At 39.0% G+C, this 14,167-nt stretch overlaps 1 protein-coding gene across 1 annotated transcript; it reads right to left on the reverse strand.

The window, feature by feature from the left end:
- Nucleotides 1-561: 561 nt before the first annotated feature.
- Nucleotides 562-13,953, reverse strand: adra1d (adrenoceptor alpha 1D). The gene is made up of 2 exons (XM_041784461.1): nucleotides 12,735-13,953; nucleotides 562-1,971 (listed from the first exon to the last, which is right to left on the reverse strand). The coding sequence occupies exons 1-2, from the start codon at nucleotides 13,690-13,692 to the stop codon at nucleotides 1,421-1,423; spliced, it is 1,509 nt and encodes a 502-aa protein (XP_041640395.1). The 5' UTR covers nucleotides 13,693-13,953; the 3' UTR covers nucleotides 562-1,420.
- Between the last annotated feature and the right edge of the window lie 214 nt (nucleotides 13,954-14,167).

Raw genomic sequence — 14,167 nt, forward strand, 5'->3', positions numbered from 1 at the left:
TTTCACCCAGGCATTTCCAGCATTTAAGGCAATGAAACAGGAGGGATTTGTTTTTGGTTACTTGAATGCATCTTGAAAAATCTACAGTGATGAAGTTCTGAATTGATCATTGGTTACAGCACACATCCACATATTTGAAGGAAAAAGCTGTGTGAATGACATTCTTAAATTTCAACACTCGCCCTTTTATACTTTTTGAGATACCTTGATTCTAAATTCCATTAAGGGCTGATCAAAATTTAATATTTAAAAAATTCATATAAAATCACTGGTACATGCTAGCATCAAGAAAAGTAAAAGCATGCTTCTCCTCCATGATGTGCGTCATTGTTATAAGTTTCAAGTTCCTTGCACAAACCATGTAGATATACAAGCCAAAAAACTACAAAATTATAATAAAGAAAAGTAAAGACATAGGATCACATAAGCTGCTGTTCCAGCTCTCATTAATAAGTAGGAAATATAAAAAATGTTTACCAATAAAAGCTTAGGTCTCAGGAGGATGTATCCTTGAGTAAAAGTGGAAAAATAACCAGATCAATAGTGACATCTGCTGGACATGTTCTTTTTAATCATGATCACAGTGATGTTACTCAACTTGTTTCTCACATTTTGTTATGCTTTAAATCTTACATGACCAAACATGACATCAGAAAATACTAAAGAGCATTTCACATCATGAATCACTTGATAATGCAAAATCAAAGAAAGTATGGCATGTTTACCCATACAAGCAAATAATAATAATAATGCAGCATCTTTATTCTCAGCTGGTTGACACAATGCCTTGTCAAAACAGGAAAAAAATTACATTCATAAATGTTACATCAGATCAAATACAGACATCTTCAAGGAGTAAAAATTCACATTTTAACTCAGTATTTTCTTTATTAGGCTTTAAAATATCTGCTTTCATTTACTGCTACTGTGATATCAGAATTTGGGAATATCAAAACATCTCCAATAATAACATCACGCAACAAGTAACCTGACTAAAATTGGAGATATAGTTTTGTGTAAAATCTAAAACATCAACAGTAAAAATGAGACCTGTTTAAATAGCAAAAGTATGTCCATCTTTCAAGTGATGGCTGTGTTTTGGCTGTGCGCATTTCTTCCAAGTGACAGAACTCAAACCAAATCCATGAAGTTGTTTACTTTTATGTCCGTGTCCAAAATGGGAATTTAAGCAGCTCACAGGAAGTTTGATCAACACAAACATGATGGGAATGAAAGTTTTGAGATAACATTTTAGTCTTGTTTGTACTGGGATTGAGCCATCAGTCTTGGGTCAGGGCTTTATTCCAGCTTTTTTTCTCAGATATTTTGTGAACACTACCTTTTTCCCGTCCACAGTGTTCCTTGCGAGTTGTTTCAGTATGACCCTTTTAAAATAAATAAAAGATTCTCTCACTTCACTCTAAATGTCAGTCTCTTTCAGTCCGTAGCAGTCTGCCAGATCATAGAACTGATAATTGCTCTGCTCACAGGCATTGTAAATCCCCATGGAGACTGTGTCGACTATATCAATCCGACCCACTGCAGGTGCGCTGCTCTTTCCCGTCCCCCCTCTGATTTTATTGGACAGATTGTTCACTTTTTCTTTGAGTTGGAAGGAGGACTTTTGCAGAGGGGGAAACAGGCTCCATCTTTTGAAACCGAGTGAACGCCCTTTCCCTGTGTGAAACAAAGAGCTACCAAAGGATTCCTGCACAGTGTAGCCAGGTTTGTAGTCTCCCCTCTGATCCTTTGTCATTCCCTTGACCGCCGTCCGCCACCTCTGGTCATAGAAGCGGCGCAGGACTCTCTGTCTCTTATGGCACTGGCACCTGAGGAGGCGGGTAAAGGCTCGCTGGAACTCCTTACTGGAGCACGGGTAGATCATGGGGTTGATGCAGCTGTTGAAGTAGCCCAACCAGAAGATCACCTTGAAGACTGTTTCTGATGGCTTCAGTGCTGGAAAGAAGGAACCTGAAGGGAGACGAAGCTAGTGAGCTAATTTTCAGCAGACAGACAGTATAATCAGAGTACATTCATTATCCCTTTAAGTTTCAAAAAATATATTCCACAAGTTAAACACAAAAAACAAGATACTTGATGGAAGCTACTACAGTGAAAGATATCAGTTCAGCACATATACAGCAATATGATGCATTTATCATGGCGATCTGGAGTAAAAATGTGTCAGTTTGTGCAAACCATTACAAAACAAAAAGCACTGAAACTTCTTTTTCCTCCAGCGAATGCATTACAAACTAGGCTTTATGTGCAATGCTGTGAGACATTTTTCTCCCCTCTGACAGCAAAACATTCACAGCATTGTTTTTGTAATGATTTATTGCAGCAGGAGCAGGTTTGTTGTATTTATTTATGAGAAGAAAATGTGTGTTTTCAGGACTTTTATTAATAGGACAACACAAGCCACCATACACAAACCCCCTGATTCTTGACTGTGTGATGTGATGGATGTCTCTAAAAAGTTCCTATGTCAATTTAAACTTTAGTTACAGAGCACATTTTATAGGCAGGATAACAGCTTCACATTTAGTCAATTGATCTTCATTTGGATAGTGCCATCTCATGACACTTTACTAAAAAAAAAAAAAAAAATTTACAGAGCAACCCAACTTTTACGGGAATTTGTGTTGTAGTTTAAAGATAAAAGTACATCAGATTTCTGCCAAATCTAACATTGAGTATTGAGTCAACCCTTAGCAGAATTTAGTAAAGTTACACTGGCAAGAAGAAACCACCTTTTAACAGGCAGAAACCTTAAGCAGACTTATGTTGAACCACCTTCTACTGGAGCTGTGTTGGGGGTATGAAGGGATAGATGGTGTTGCAAAAAGAGATGAGTAGAGAGCAGCAGAGAAACAGTGATGAATGAGGTAGATTAATGGCTGCTTAAAGGATCATTCTCTTGTTGTAATCTTTATGGACACAATGCCATTAGTAATGATAAAAGTAGGTGTAATATAAACGAGAATTACCCTGTATGATAATAGACTATTATTCTTATATAAACATTAACAGCTGTAATGGTAATGAAATGGAGAGGACTAATATTGGTAATTCTAGCAGTTGAAGCTGATAATGATAATAGATGTAAGGCTGATAATGATAGTTGTAGTCAGGTGGATCCTCAGCAGCAGGCCATCCATGCCAGTAATAATGGTAGCAGTGTGATAATGGCAGGAACATCCATGTCTGATTATAGCCTGATCATTTAAATATTAACGTAAGTGTCTTTGATATTAATGAAAAAGGTGTAAGGGTGATATTGAGTAAGTAATATTTAAATTAATCAATGCATGAATTTATCAATAAAAAACAAAAAATCTATTGCCTTGTTTCCACATTGTTTTATGATGTAATTCCCTTCCTTGAATTACTTAATGCAGATTTTCACAGTGTAGCAGTGCTTCATTCTTTATGTGAAGCATATATATTCTGTACTGATGTGTGGTTTATTCAAAGCCTATTATTGAAAATGGTATTGATGAGAGGGAAAACTCAACTTTAAATATTCTTTTTATAGAATGTTGAAGCCTTAAAATTGCACAGTGTGGACTTTTTCTAGGACACAATTTAAAGTAATTTATTTAGGCAAACAAAGTGAAAGTCACTAAAGACCCTCTGTATTAAAGGCCAAAGAGGACATACAGTATATGCATGCATTCATTAAAGGTCACATTTCAGTTGTCATAGGATAAAAGAGCTGACTTTCCCATGAAAGTGAGTACATTTCTTGAGATTCTGAGGAAATTAATTAAATAAGCTCGCTATCAGAAGAAAGCAAGCATTTTTGTCTCAAGACAACAAGATACAGTGCCAATAAAAAGTATTTACTCCCTTGGATATTTTAATGTTTTTATAAATCACCCGTGGTTAAATAAATTTATCTGAAGCTCCTAACTTCTCTTTTGTGGCCTCTCTCACTAGTCTCCTTCTTGCATGGTCACTCAGTTTGTGAGGCTGGCCTGATCTTGGCAGACTTACACATGTGCCATATTCCCTCCAATTCTTCATGATGGATTTAACTGATCTCTGGGGGATGTTCAGTGCCTTGGAAATGTTTTTATATCCAACCGACTTATTAACCTTGCAAAGCAGATGGATACACCCATTTCTGTGTTTCTCACTGGCGAATCCATCTTGAAAAGCTCCCGTCACCATTTGGGCCCAGGTAGAGTCGTGACGCAAGCAAGCAGCAACAAGAGGCCGGTGCCATTATGGCGGAAGACATTAGCGTGGACGCCACTAAAACGCCAGTTTTATCAGAACTTGACAACATTTGTTTGTTAAGAGAAGAACAAAGAACAGCACTGAGTTGTTTTCTTTTCAAAAACGACAAATGTCATGTACTTACATGTCTATAGTTGCCATGTTTCGCCTTATGCAGTTCTATATGGAGTTTATTCCTCGGTAGCTGTGCACACGCACCTTGACAGCGGCGATAATGTCATGTGTTTTGTTGCTCTGATTGGCCCGTAAAAATGCAATAGACAGAACGTTCATCCAATCACCCACCAAAATTTTTTTTCAAAGGCTCTGCCCTTTTCCAAACGCTGGGTATCGAAGGCTTGTATGTGTGAAACACATCCATCTGGCGTGTCAAGTTACTTGACTTGTACTTTTCAATAACCTTTTCTCTGAGTTGCTTGGAGTGTTCCTTTGTCTTCATGGTGTAATGGTAGCCAGGAATACCAGTGACTGGACCTCCCAGACACAGTGATATTTATAATATAATCACAAGACACATTTACTACACTCAGGTGATCACCATTTCACTAATTGTGAGACTACTAGCACTAAGTGGCGGGTTCTCTGTTGAATTAGGTCAGCTGCTTTAAAGGGAGTGAAGATTTATGCAGTCATTTAACATTACTTATTTGTACTTAATTGACATTACTTTGTAGAAATCTGTATGACTTGGACATTAAATTTTTTTTGTCACCAAATTGTATTGACTATGACTGATTAATAAAATCAATGAAATACTAAATATAATACTTTTTATAGGTACTGTAAATAAGATGAGGTTTCGAGAAAACAACATAAATTAACTCTATCACAGTTCAACAGGAAAAAATGTATGCATACATGTCCTCTTAGAGCTTCCGTACTTGTCAGTTACCTGTTTTGATTAGTGTTGGATTTGGCTTCCCCTGTGGGTGAAGCAGTATTCTTTTTTTTTAATCTCTTTGCTAATGTTGTTCTGTCCACATGTAAGCTGTGTTTATCGACAAAATGTCTCCATCTGCGTTCAGATATATCAGTGTGATTATTTGCTCTACACAATTTTTAAAACAAAAAAGAGTCTGTGTCTGATGTGCATAGTTTATACCTTCATCTGCCACCTACACCCTGGCAGCAATATTTGACATTTAAAACAGCTATACAGGAGAATCTGGTTGCAAGTACTCTGGCTCATAGGAAAGCCTCAGTATGACATATGACTGAACAGAATGCTGAATGAGGACAAATCATTTTTCAGTGAAAGGACAAGTTTTCTTTGTGATTTCAGTAAGGTTTTGGTATGACATGTTGTTTTTTTATGGGACATTGCCTCACTGCTTTCTATTTATTCCTGTCTCCCCAGGCTTGGATTAAACACAGTGTTGACCCTGGACACAGAAGCAGCATATCACAGTGCTAAAGTCAAAGTCTGCACTCCCTGGGGCCTCCAAGAGGTCCATTTTCAGTTTGATTTGGTTTGTACTTGTATAAAATGACTTGTTTGTGACTTTTAGATTAATAGTTCATGTGGTTTTGACAGAAGCTATCAACAACATGGTGTCTATGAAAAACTGAGCTCTCAACTTAACTTGTCACTTCTTCTGCAGCATATGCATCACCTGTGACAGTGCTCGTCTTTTAAATCAATTTCTGTTGAAGTGACTTATCTTTAAACCAGTTGTGGCTCAATCATTCATGATAAAGTAGAATAGAGATCACACAAAGGGATGTTTTCCATTGAGTCTTCTCTACAATGGGGCAAATCCTGGTTGGATGCTCAACTACATGTAATTGTTCACTACTTGTGCCTGTTCTCTGACAGCGAAGTTCCCATCTACAATGACATCATTGTTACTCCAGACAGTAAGTGATTTACCACACTGATACACAATGACTACACCGCAACCACAGGTTGTATCTTTTAAAGCCTTTTTTTCTACTGCCCTGAGCTAACAGTGTCTTTTCAAGCTTGTTTCTGAAAGGCTGCCATTTAATTTACTTCTGATGAAGTGGTTTTCTTTTAAAGTTATCATTGGCTCATGGACAAATCCTAAAGCCAAGAGTCTGGGGACCTTTCCAATTTCTCAGACAGTATGTTGTGATGGCTCTTCTGTTCGAGTAAATACAGCCCTGATCAGTCCTCAGTTACAAAGCATGGGGAATTACCTCCGCAACATTTAATTTTATATGTGAAGGCAGCTGTTTCAAGCCTCTCTTTTTATAATCTATTAAATACAGCCCCCAAGAGACAAACTGTAGCTCATTACCACTTGTATGCATTTGTAGTAAACTACAGGAATAAAACTACAAAAGATAAATATATTATATACTAAACAGGCCTGTCCAGAGAATTAGCCGAGCCCCTAAGAAATCAAGTGAATGGGTCCTCCTTAGGTGTGATTTTCTGATGATATCAATGCATGTGTGTTGGATCAGTGGCACTGGTTCTATAGCTAACAGTAACCTCATTATAGAGCTGAAATGTGTATCAAGCTATTATTGGGTTCTGGTGTTAAAATTATTTATATGTGTCACCTTGAACCTCTTTTCACCACTCCACTGTTTCTGCCCATTTTGACACTTTCAAAATAAACCAATTTTTGCCACTTTTTTGCCTTTTTTCTCTCCATGTTAAACCAATTTGTGCCACCTTTCAACTCATTTCACCACTGTTTATGGTTATTTTTGCCTTTTTTTTTTTACACAACAACTTCTTCACATTTTTGAATCAGAATATGCTTTACTGGAAAAGCATGCTCAATCAACAAGGAATTTAACTCCAGTTAGCTTTGCTTTCAAGATATTGTAAAGCATTTTTTCCAGTAAAAAGTCTGTGCATTGATAGCGTGTTTTTTTATCCCATTTTTGCCTCTTTAACCTTTTTGCCCCCCCAACCCCACCCATTTATGCCACTTTTTGCCCATTTTTGCCATTGTTAACTAGTTTTTGCCACTTTTTACCATACTTTCACCATTTCCATCCATTCAGCCCCCTTTTTTGCATCATTGTAAACCATTTTCACCATTTTTTCCACCATTCTTCCCACATTTCCAACCATTTTTTGCAAGTTTGTAAATTATTATTATTAATTTCACTTGCGTTTTGATGTTTGTACACATCATCATTATTTTTAGAGATTATTATTCAGATTAGAAATAAAATATGGTTTTCAGAGATTCAGCTTTATAACACCATGATTTTTCTAACTTCCATGGGCCCCCAATTTTGCTGGGGCCCAGAAAGCCCCCCTCCATGGGCAGCCTTGATATTAAAGCAAATATTTGTTTTTCTCTAAGGAAAGAAATGAAGCAAAGAACCATAAAGTAAATCATACTTAGTTTTGGTCTTTAAATATAGGATTTGTTGACAATAAGTGTTTGATCTGAAGATCTATCCTCTGGAAAGAAAAGGGCTTGGATTCTTCAAACAAAAATAGGCACTCAAATGTCTATTTTATGTGTTCAAGAAGAGAGCATTATTAAACAAAATTGCTGGAAAATCAAGAGACAGCTTTTCTGTGATGTTTCCTTTTCAATTTAGTTGCACTTGATGTTTTATCCATTACACTAAAAGAAACAGCATTGAAATTATTCTGAAAAGCTGCATCTCTTTTCCCATCATCTTCTGGCAATAAAAAACCTATTCATGAGTCTGGTGCACTAATTTCAGCAAATGGTGCTTGGAATGAGTCAGACTACTCCGTCTAAATTTGCATCATCACACAGAAAGGGGTGAATGGCGCAAAAGGGCTGGAAGTACGTCTGTGTCCTGACAAAAGGTTACTAATGACTGATGTCTTTGTATTGTGCCAACATCTATTTGTTTGACAGGAAACAAACGACCAAGCAGGACTAGGGAACAATTGACAATTACCTGGAACTTTGTGCACTTTAGTGCCTAAAAATACATACACTACATGGACAATAGTATTTGGCCACACCTGGTAATTATTGCATTCAGGTGTTAATCAGACCCACTGGTGTATAAAATCAAGCACCTCGCCTTGCAGTCTCCATTTTTATACTTTTGTGATAGAAATGGGTCATTCTGAAGAGCTCTGTGACTTCAAGTGTGATAATGTGATGGATGCCACCTTTGCAAGAAGACAAATTGTGAAATTTCATCCCCAATTGATATTCCACAGTAAACTGTAGGTAATCATTAGAAAGTGGAAGCGTTTAGGGACAACAGTAACTCAGTCATGAAATATCACAGTGGGGTCAATGACTAGTAAGGCATGGTGCATTAAAGTCACCAACACCGCTAATTCCATAGCTGAAGAGTTCTGACCTTCCACAGGCATTAATGTAAGCTCAAAAACTGTCATTAGGACTTTCCTGGAATGGTTTCTATGGCTGAGCAGCTGCATGTAAGCAGAAGTAAATTTCATGCCTCAGCATACCAAGACATTTTGGACAATGCAGAGCTTCCAACTTTGGTTGCCAGTCAATCGCAGGGCTGACATCTAGAGACAGACAACCAGGAACACTCACATTCACACCTACGGCCAATTAAGAGTGTTTAATCAATCTAATAAGCATGTTTTTGGTGGTGGGAGGAAGCCGGAGTACCTGGAGAGAACCCAAGCATGCACAGGAAGAACATGCAAACTCCGCACAGGAAGGCCCTGACCAGGAAGCGAACCAGGGACCTTCTTGCTGTGAGGCAACAGCGCTAACCCCTGTGCTGCTGTGCAGCCCGATTAATAAACCAGTAAAACGATAAAACATAAAGGGGACGAATACTTTTTATAGGCACTGTAAATGCGCAGACATTATACTGTGAAAACAGATGGTCCTACAAGAGCAACACAGCTGCACAGAAGTTGCATGTTGTGGACTTTGCCTAATCCAAATTTAAATAGTCACCCAGGAGGATGGTTTAAACCTTTTTCCAATTTGGGAGGTTTCAACAACAGACAGTGTCTTACATAGCTGGGCAACTTAAATCAGATTTTAAGAAAAGTGTGCACAGATAAGTCTGCATTGTGCAAATATTTTAGTTTGAATCAAAAAAAATTGGCAATATTCGACTGACTAATATCTTTCAGAACTCAAAATGAGGCTGTTTCTCCAAAAATCACGACACAATGCCTTTTGACTATGAAATGCAACATGAACTCACTGTTGCAACTCAGCTCAATAGAGGGCAAGCATGCGACATCACAGCAACCAGGAGTTACAGCTGTGTGAAATAAGCTAGTGGGCTACTGAGAAGCAGTGATCAGCTTGAATGCTGTGGAAACACAAGAAGAGGGTGTACTAGATTAACCTGACACGCCAGATGGATATGTTTCACACATCCATCTGGAAAACCTTCGAAATGCAGCGTTTAGGAAAGGGCAGAGCCTTTGAAAAAAAAACCTCAGAGGTTGATTGGATGAATATTCTGTCTGTCACATATGGGCCAATCAGAGTAACAAAACTCGTGACGCTGTTGCCACTACCGAGGTGCGAAGCTACTGAGGAATAAAAACCATATAGATATGCATAACGCGAACCATGGCATCTGTAGACATGTCAGTACACGACTTATGTCGTTTTTGAAAAGAAAACAACTCACTGCTGTTCTTTGTTCTTCTTTGAATGAAGAAATGTCATCAAGTTCTGATAAAACTGTCACTTTAGCAGCATCCACGCTAATGTCTCCCGCTATAACGGCACCTGCCTCTAGTTGTTGCTTGTTTACGTCACGATTCTGCTACGCCTGAAAGTACTGCCCCTCGTCGCTGAGTGGTCCTGTCACTTTCTAACCGGGCCCAAATGGTTCAGATGGGAGCTTTGCAAGATGGATTCACCAGTGAGAAACATGGAAACGGGCGTATCCATAAGCTTTGCAGGGTTAGTACTAGATGCCATTAAGGAGAACAGGATATCTGTGGAACTTTAGGCTCATGTTTTTTTTTTTGAGGGCCACAAAGTGTGCTCTTTTTACCTGGCTAGATTATCATGCTATATTACTTTGCAAAGCTAACCTTTTCAAGACCAGGCTGTGTTCAAAGCTTTGTCTTTAGATCAGGTAAAAAAACAAAAGTGCCATCTTTTCATTTATTATACCCCGCCAATGTTCTCAGTCACATCCCCTGCTAATATAACAGAGTAGCACATATTGTTAACCTTCAGTTTGAGAGGTAAACTATGGTAACATCAATGCACTCCTTCTACAAGTAAGTTTCATTTTTGGTCCCACCTTTATCTGGGGAGAAGGCCAATTAAGAGTTTAAAATTAAAGGATGTAGCCAAAGGTGGCTGATCAAGATTGGGCCTATGCCACCCCAGCCCAACACAGGGACACACCCCTGTGTATTGACTGGTTCTAATGTTTACATTTTGTTCTTACTTATAGTTAGTCCAAAACAGACCCAAAGTATTATCCACCTTAGATTTCAGGCTACATATAAACTTGCCCTTTTCACTCCAATTGAGTATTCAGAATGATCAGGAGCAGTCATTTCATTTTTCATGAACTTCTACGCTCTCCCAGCAGGCTTTGCTCCGGTAATGGGATTGACTCAATTTGGAGGTGCAGCATGACTGAGAGTGCTCTACCTGATCATACAGAGTCATTTGTCCATGGGGCCTTCTCTATCGAATTATGTGAAAAATATGCAAATTAAAATTCATGAGGACACCATTACTGTGTGCATGTGTGTTGTGAATGCACTTACTTTGTCTAAGTGCAGCTTCATATATGCAAGAAGCTGTCCTCTGTTTGATTTATGTCATGCTATAATGTCTCTTATTGGTCATTCTCACTGAAAGGACTTTTCAACCACCTGCTTGGACTATTTCCACATCCATTCATCATTTTAACTCCTCCAGCCAATCCTTTTAAAGATGGGGTCAGTCCAAAAGCACTTCTTGACATCATTTCATTTGTTATTTTGGCTCTCACAAATGCAGATAAAATAAACAAAAACCTTGTATTTAGAACATTTTGGTAATACAATAAGAGGATAATGCTCTAAAACAGGTACTTCATGTACTGAAGCTCATATTTATAATGGGCAGCAGTCTAAGAGAGCTCATTAGTGAAGAATGCCAGAGTATTATGACTGCTGCTTGAAAAATCTCATGTAAGCAGTCTGAACAAATAGGCTCCAAGAAAAATGACAGGCATCAATGTTGCAAATTTGACCTCTTCTGACCATAATACCAGGATTTTATTAAATTCTCATAGTCTGGGTTAGGATTTAATTACTAGTTTGTTCCTTTATATAAACAACTCAGCTTGGTTAATTGTATTAATTTCCTCTTTTTATTGTAACCTGCAGGCATTGAAATAGTCATCTTAAACTTTTTTGTTGGTTTAACACTGCCCTTCGCCTGCAGCCAGTTTATTTAATTGTGCATACGTGGTCATCATGAGGCAGTGGATGCACAAATAAATATGACCACATTCTCATAACACAAAGGCTTTAAACCCTGATCCTGAGGCTAATTATCCACCTGGATCCTAATATTCCAGGTGTTTAATCATACATAAAGTTTGCTTTGAGGCAGTGGGTCTTAACTTATAGGAAAGATGCACCTCCCCATTTATAAGAAATTACAACACACTTTGGACCTTATGTGGATCAAAACACATCTTAAAAAGTGACAGGTAAAAATTAGGGGATGGCTGATTATCATCCTGGCCTATTATTAAGGCTAGTATTTGGCCGATTACTGATATCAGCATTTTATTTACCACTGATCAGTAACATTTATGAATCAAAAAGTGTGCTACTTTGGTTCTTCTGCAAAATGTTTCTTCCGCTCTGGCTTTATTTTCACTCAGCACAGTCTCCCAAAAAGTCTTTAATACAACAGGTTGAACGACCCTTAAGTACTAGCCAATCAACACTAAAGCCTCAGGTGCCACCAATGCAGTGAGCTTAGGATTTCACTCCCTTTTTTTCTGCTTCTATGTTGCTCTGTGCTGTTTCTAATACAGATAGACCTTAGGCTAATTTTTTTATTCTACTTTACCTCAACAATTGCAAATTGGCTCCAAAAATTGGTTACCGTTATCATGAATTACTAATAATCACTATCTATCCGACCTGAAAGACCAATATTGGTTGACCCCTTAGTAAAAATAAAAACTGTCTTGAAAAAACATTATTACAGAAGCCCTAGGAGGACATGCACGCATGAAGCATTTCATTTTACTGTGTTTCATGAGGCAACATGTCAATGTGTGTTGGTAAAGAGATATGGAGAAATTAACATTAGAAAACCAGCTTTTTCTCAGTCAGTCTTGAGGAAAAAAAGCCTAGTTTAAACAAATTATCACATCAAAGAAGATGAAAACTAAATAGGGAGTTGTATATCTGCACAGGGCTTCGGTAGTTTGTTGCCAGGTTTTTTTCCAGGTACACAGTAACGACTCATAAAAGCACCACCAGCTGAAAATCAAAGCTTTAAAACGTTGAATCAGATAGAAATCTAGAGATTTATAACTTTGGCATGATGCATTTTACGCACGAAGGATGAGAAAGTTATAAGACATACCAATGGGCAGAAAGAAGAAAAAAGGCAGCCAACACAGTATGAACATCCCCACAACGATGGCGAGTGTTTTAGCAGCCTTTTTCTCCTTGGAGAACTTCATGAGCCGCACAGAGAGCGAACTTCTGAATGGGTGGTTTTTGCTACTTTTTGCGCTCGCCGTGCGCGCGTCCTCCAGCACGCTGCGGCAGTGAATCCGTAGCACCACCTCCATCGACTTATCTCTCTCCCGTTTGACGCCAGCTTCGAGGCTCTTAGTAGTCCTGCGCGCTACCACATAGACCCTGAAGTACATGAAGAGAATGACTATGAGCGGGAGGTAGAAAGAGAAGAGCGAGGAGAAGAGCGCGTAGCCCGGCTCCTCTGTGATGCTGCAGATGCTTTCGTCCACAGGCGGAGGTTCCTTCCATCCCAGGAGCGGTCCCACAGAAATGACCGTGGATAACACCCAAACCAATAGCAAAATAGCCACTGCCCTCCTCTCCGTCATGATACTCGGGTATTTCAGGCAGTGTTTGACCCCTATGTAGCGGTCCACGGAGATGATGCAGAGGCTGAGGATGGATGCTGTGCAGCAGAGCACATCCACCGCTGCCCAGATGTTGCAGAAAACCCGGCCAAACACCCAACACCCCAGCACCTCCAGAGAGGCAGAGAAAGGCAGCACGATAATGCTCAGCAGCAGGTCTGCCATGGCTAAGTTTACAATGAAGAAGTTTGTGACAGTCTGCAGATGTTTGTTGCACACTACAGACAGAATAACCAAAATGTTCCCAACAATCGCCACCATAATAAAAACGGAAAGAAAAACTCCAACCACGATGACCTGCGAGTCCAGTGTGAAGTTCGTGCAGGTCGTGGTGCTGCCGTTTGGAGATATCTGGTCCAAGATGGATCCGTTAAAAGATTCAGCAAAATAGATCCCATAGTTGCTTTCGTTCCTCAAGTTAGAGTCTGTCATTTTGAAACGCCATAAAGACAACTTTAGAGTTTGTTTTCACAAAGCAGTGAGTCAGGCATTGTTTTTAGTCTCTGAAGTCTCTCAGGCACACACAGGGAAAGGTAAAAGTCCCCAATAGAAAGCCTGCATTATTAAGAGGCAAAACAAAACAAAGTCAACTTCTAATCATACTTAGAAGGGAGTAAGATTATCCTTTAGAGAAAATAAAATATAAGTATTAAATCTAGCTTCGTTTCCATTCCTTTCCTCCACAAGATGGTTTTCCACTGGTGGCATCGTTTGTAAGTGATCACAGAGTGAGAGCTGGTACAGCAGGTCTGAACCCGCAGCTCCACCCCCCAATTCATATTTTTACTGCTGCGTTCACGGTCTCCACAAGGGAGCCCCATGAATCCAGTCACGACCTAAATATGAAAGAGGGAGAGCTGATGCTTCGCTCTGTTCAGGAAACTGAGCAAACAACATGTTTACAGAG

This window comes from Cheilinus undulatus, linkage group 4, assembly GCF_018320785.1.
Source record: "Cheilinus undulatus linkage group 4, ASM1832078v1, whole genome shotgun sequence".
In the NCBI taxonomy this organism is placed as follows: Eukaryota; Metazoa; Chordata; class Actinopteri; order Labriformes; family Labridae; genus Cheilinus; species Cheilinus undulatus.

Coding starts and splice junctions, on each gene's coding strand:
- adra1d (XM_041784461.1), bottom strand. CDS start 13,692: ATGACAGACTCTAACTTGAGGAACGAAAGCAACTATGGGATCTATTTT. Junction 1,972..12,734: donor TTTCTTCTTTCTGCCCATTG/GTATGTCTTATA, acceptor GTCTCCCTTCAG/GTTCCTTCTTTCCAGCACTG.